We start from the raw sequence: 4160 nt of genomic DNA, 5'->3' as shown, positions 1-4160 counted from the left end.
CACAAGCATTGTTAGATATTACTGCACTGTTGGAGCTGGGAACACAAGCATTGTTAGATATTACTGCACTGTTGGAACTAGGAACACAAGCATTGTTAGATATTACTGCACTGTTGGAGCCAGGAACACAAGCATTGTTAGATATTACTGCACTGTTGGAGCTGGGAACACAAGCATTGTTAGATATTACTGCACTGTTGGAACTAGGAACACAAGCATTGTTAGATATTACTGCACTGTTGGAACCAGGAACACAAGCATTTCACTTCACCCACAATAACATCTGATAAATATGTGTATGAAACCAATGAAATAAAATGTGATTGTATTGTTGAAAGTGTTAGATAATTCTCAATCCGTGTTGTGTCTTGTCTAAGAACAGCCCTTAGCCGTGGTACTGTATAATAACCATATATCACACCTCCTCAGGACTTATTGATTTATAAGGCATTATAAAGGTGATTAAAATAATGATACATACGTACTTCATAGAAAACTGTTACCCTTCATATATTCTAACAACTCACATTTTAAGATTCATTATGTCATGTGTTCCATGTTATGGGCTCTAACCAAGGAACAAGACTATTTGTCTCCCTCTTGCTGTTGCATGCAGTTCCTCTCTCTCTTCCTCCCTCCCTCTAACCCCTCCCTCCCTCCCTCTAACCCCACCCCTCTGGAAGAACCAGGAAATCCCTCCCCCTCCCACAAACTCTCTTCTGAGGAAACGAAACTGATCTGAGTCTCTGTGTCGTCTGTCTATGTGAGAGTGAACAACCGTCCAAATGGCTCAACAGGGAGTTCTGCTGGACCAGGACCAGTTCTGTTGTTCTGTCTGTCTGGATCTACTGAAGGAACCAGTCGCCATCCCCTGTGGACACAGTTACTGTAGGAGCTGTATTGAGGGCTGCTGGGATCAGGATGTTCTGAAAGGGGTCTATAGCTGTCCTCAGTGCAGACAGACCTTCAGTCCGAGGCCTACGCTGAGTAAAAATAACATGTTGGCTGAGCTGGTGGAGAAACTGAAGAAGACAGGACTCCAGGCTGCTCCCCCTCCTGCTCTGTGCTATGCTGGACATAGAGATGTGGCGTGTGATGTCTGCACTGGGACCAGAAAGCAGAAAGCCCTCATGTCCTGTCTGGTGTGTCTGGCCTCTTACTGTGAGACTCACCTCCAATCTCACTACGAATCTCCTGCTTTGAAGAGGCACAAGCTGGTCAAAGCCACCGCACAACTACAGGAGAAGATCTGCTCTCATCATGACAAACTGCTGGAGGTTTACTGTCGTACCGATCAGCAGTGTATCTGTTATCTGTGTACAATGGATGAACATAAAGGCCATGATACAGTGTCAGCTGCAGCAGAGAGGACTGAGAAACAGGTAAGACCAGAACAACTTATTGGTGACTGTCTGATAAACAAAGAATTCAAGATACAGTAGGAACTAAGGCTGTTTGAATATGAGATCATTGAAATGAAATGAATCCTCAGCAGAACAAATATGAACACAAACCTTGAGTATATTGATATGTCAACCCAGATTCTCCAGATGTATCACCATTTTATAATGTCAAACACTATTATCATTCTGAATGGCCTTTTATGAGTCCAAAGTTCAGTCTCAACCTGTTGATACATGTAGTCCTACCATAAAAACTATAATCATTCACATAGCAACAAATAAATATCATTTAGTAAATGGACCATCCATTTTTTAGACCTTCCTCTCTATGGGCCCTATGTCACATTACTATACTATTGATCTACTGGACTAATAAAGCTTGATAGCTCATTGAAGAGTGATTCTCCACAGAGGCAGCTGGAGATGAGTCAGCAGAAGGTCCAGCAGAGATTCCAGGAGAGAGAGAAGGAGCTGAAGGAGCTCCAACAGGCTGTGGAGTCTTTCAAGGTGAGTATTGTTGACCAGAGGAGACACACCATTTCACCTGTCTCCTCCAGTCAGAGAGAGAGAGAGAGAGAGGTAGAGGGGCCCCTATCCAATCCCACTGACCCCACTGTTGGGAACAGGTTGTCACTGCTGAGGCAGTGAAGAAAGTAGAGGAGGATGGGTCAAGGCTGAAGGATCCTGAGAGGATCCCTGTGAGTAGTAGATCTGTGACAGCACAGAGGGATGGGCCAACCAGTGATATATGCTTCAGTAAGGTTGGCTTCTTAGTGTTCATAGCAAATGGTTATCAACTGTACCGCAGAAATGGAATGTAAATCACAGAAAAAAATATGTTGTTTTTGTGGCAGCTGCAGAGAAGTATTTGGTCATACTAGATTTGACTTCAGAAGAGTTCCAGGGTGTGTTGAGTGGTGGTGTCCCGTCCTCCCAGGTCGTTGGCCTGGTGCAGGAGCAGATAGGGTCAAAGTAGTGGAATGGGGGTAGTGGGTTTTAATGAGTGTAGGGTTAGTTGGCCTGGTGCAGGAGCAGATAGGGTCAAAGTAGTGGAATGGGGTAGTGGGTTTTAATGAGTGTAAGATTAATTGGCCGGGTGCAGGAGCAGATAGTGTCAAAGTAGTGGAATGGGGTAGTGGGTTTTAATGAGTGTAGGGTTAGTTGGCCTGGTGCAGGAGCAGATAGGGTCAAAGTAGTGGAATGGGGTAGTGGGTTTTTAATGAGTGTAGGGTTAGTTGGCCTGGTACAGGAGCAGATAGGGTCAAAGTAGTGGAATGGGGTAGTGGGTTTTAATGAGTGTAGGGTTAGTTGGCCTGGTGCAGGAGCAGATAGGGTCAAAGTAGTGGAATGGGGTAGTGGGTTTTAATGAGTGTAGGGTTAGTTGGCCTGGTGCAGGAGCAGATAGGGTCAAAGTAGTGGAATGGGGTAGTGGGTTTTAATGAGTGTAGGGTTAGTTGGCCTGGTGCAGGAGCAGATAGGGTCAAAGTAGTGGAATGGGGTAGTGGGTTTTAACCTCTATGGGCTAGGTGGGACGCTAGCGTGCCACCCGTGGTGCACTCCATCAACAGCAGGTGCATTTCAAGAGCGGCAAATTTGAATCCAAATAAATGTCAAAATTCAAATTTTTCAAACATACAACTATTTTACACCCTTTGAAAGATAAACATCTCCTTAATCTAACCACGTTTTACGATTTCAAAAAGGTTTTACGGCGAAAGCATAAATTTAGAGTATGTTAGGACAGTACATTTACAAGAGTTGTGTGTAATGTTTTGTCAAGTCAAAGACAGGGTCACCAAAACCATAAAACCAGCTAAAATGATGCACTAACCTTTTACAATCTCCATCAGATGACACTCCTAGGACATTATGTTAGACAATGCATGCATTTTTAGTTCTATCAAGTTCATATTTATATCCAAAAACAGCGTTTTACTATGGCATTGATGTTGAGGAAATCGTTTCCCTCCAATAACCGGCAGTCAAGTCAGCGTCACAAATTAAATAATTAAAATTAGAAAACATTGGTAAAATATTATATTGTCATTTAAAGAATTATAGATTTACATCTCTTGAACGCAATCAACTTGCCAGATTTAAAAATAACCTTACTGGGAAATCACACTTTGCAATAATCTGAGCACTGCGCCCAGAAAAATACGCGTTGCGATACAGACTAGACGTCATGTTGGGGAGATCTAAAATCGAAAATACTATGTAAATAATCCATTACCTTTGATTCTCTTCATCAGATGTCACTTCCAGGTATCACAGGTCCATAACGAATGTAGTTTTGTTCAAAAAAGCTCATCATTTATGTCCAAAAATCTCCGTCTTGTTAGCACATGATCTAAGCCAGCCGGACTTCTCGTCATGAACGAGGGGAAAAAATATATTTCCGTTTGTTCAAACATGTCAAACGTTGTATAGCATAAATCATTAGGGCCTTTTTTAACCAGAACATGAATAATATTCAAGGTGGACGAATGCATACTCTTTTATAACGTATTGGAACGAGGGTACCCAACATGAACTCGCGCGCCAGGTGTCTAATGGGCCATCATCGTTCCATGGCTCTTGTTCGGTCAGATCTCCCTCCAGAAGACTCAAAACACTTTGTAAAGGCTGGTGACATCTAGTGGAAGCAATAGGAAGTGCCAAAAATATTCCTAAACCCCTGTGTTTTTCAATGGTATAGGTTTAAAGTCAATACAACACATCAGGTATCCACTTCCTGTCAGAAAATGTCTCAGGGTT

General features: G+C 42.8%; 1 protein-coding gene across 2 annotated transcripts in view; it reads left to right on the top strand.

The window, feature by feature from the left end:
• The first annotated feature begins 734 nt into the window (after positions 1-734).
• The window catches only part of LOC145850325 (E3 ubiquitin/ISG15 ligase TRIM25-like), a 9300-nt gene continuing 5874 nt past the window's right edge, over positions 735-4160 (top strand). For both annotated transcript variants that reach the window (XM_082971208.1, XM_082971207.1), the window contains exons 1-2: positions 735-1382; positions 1815-1910. In XM_082971208.1, the coding sequence (XP_082827334.1) occupies positions 786-1382; positions 1815-1910 (693 nt within the window). In that variant the 5' untranslated portion in view covers positions 735-785. The remainder of the gene's footprint in view (positions 1383-1814; positions 1911-4160) is intronic.

Source organism: Salmo salar, unplaced genomic scaffold (assembly GCF_965601325.2).
Source record: "Salmo salar unplaced genomic scaffold, fSalSal1 ptg000221l, whole genome shotgun sequence".
In the NCBI taxonomy this organism is placed as follows: Eukaryota; Metazoa; Chordata; class Actinopteri; order Salmoniformes; family Salmonidae; genus Salmo; species Salmo salar.
The sequence above is the reverse complement of the archived record's forward strand: the minus strand, read 5'-3'. Positions and strand labels throughout refer to the sequence as shown.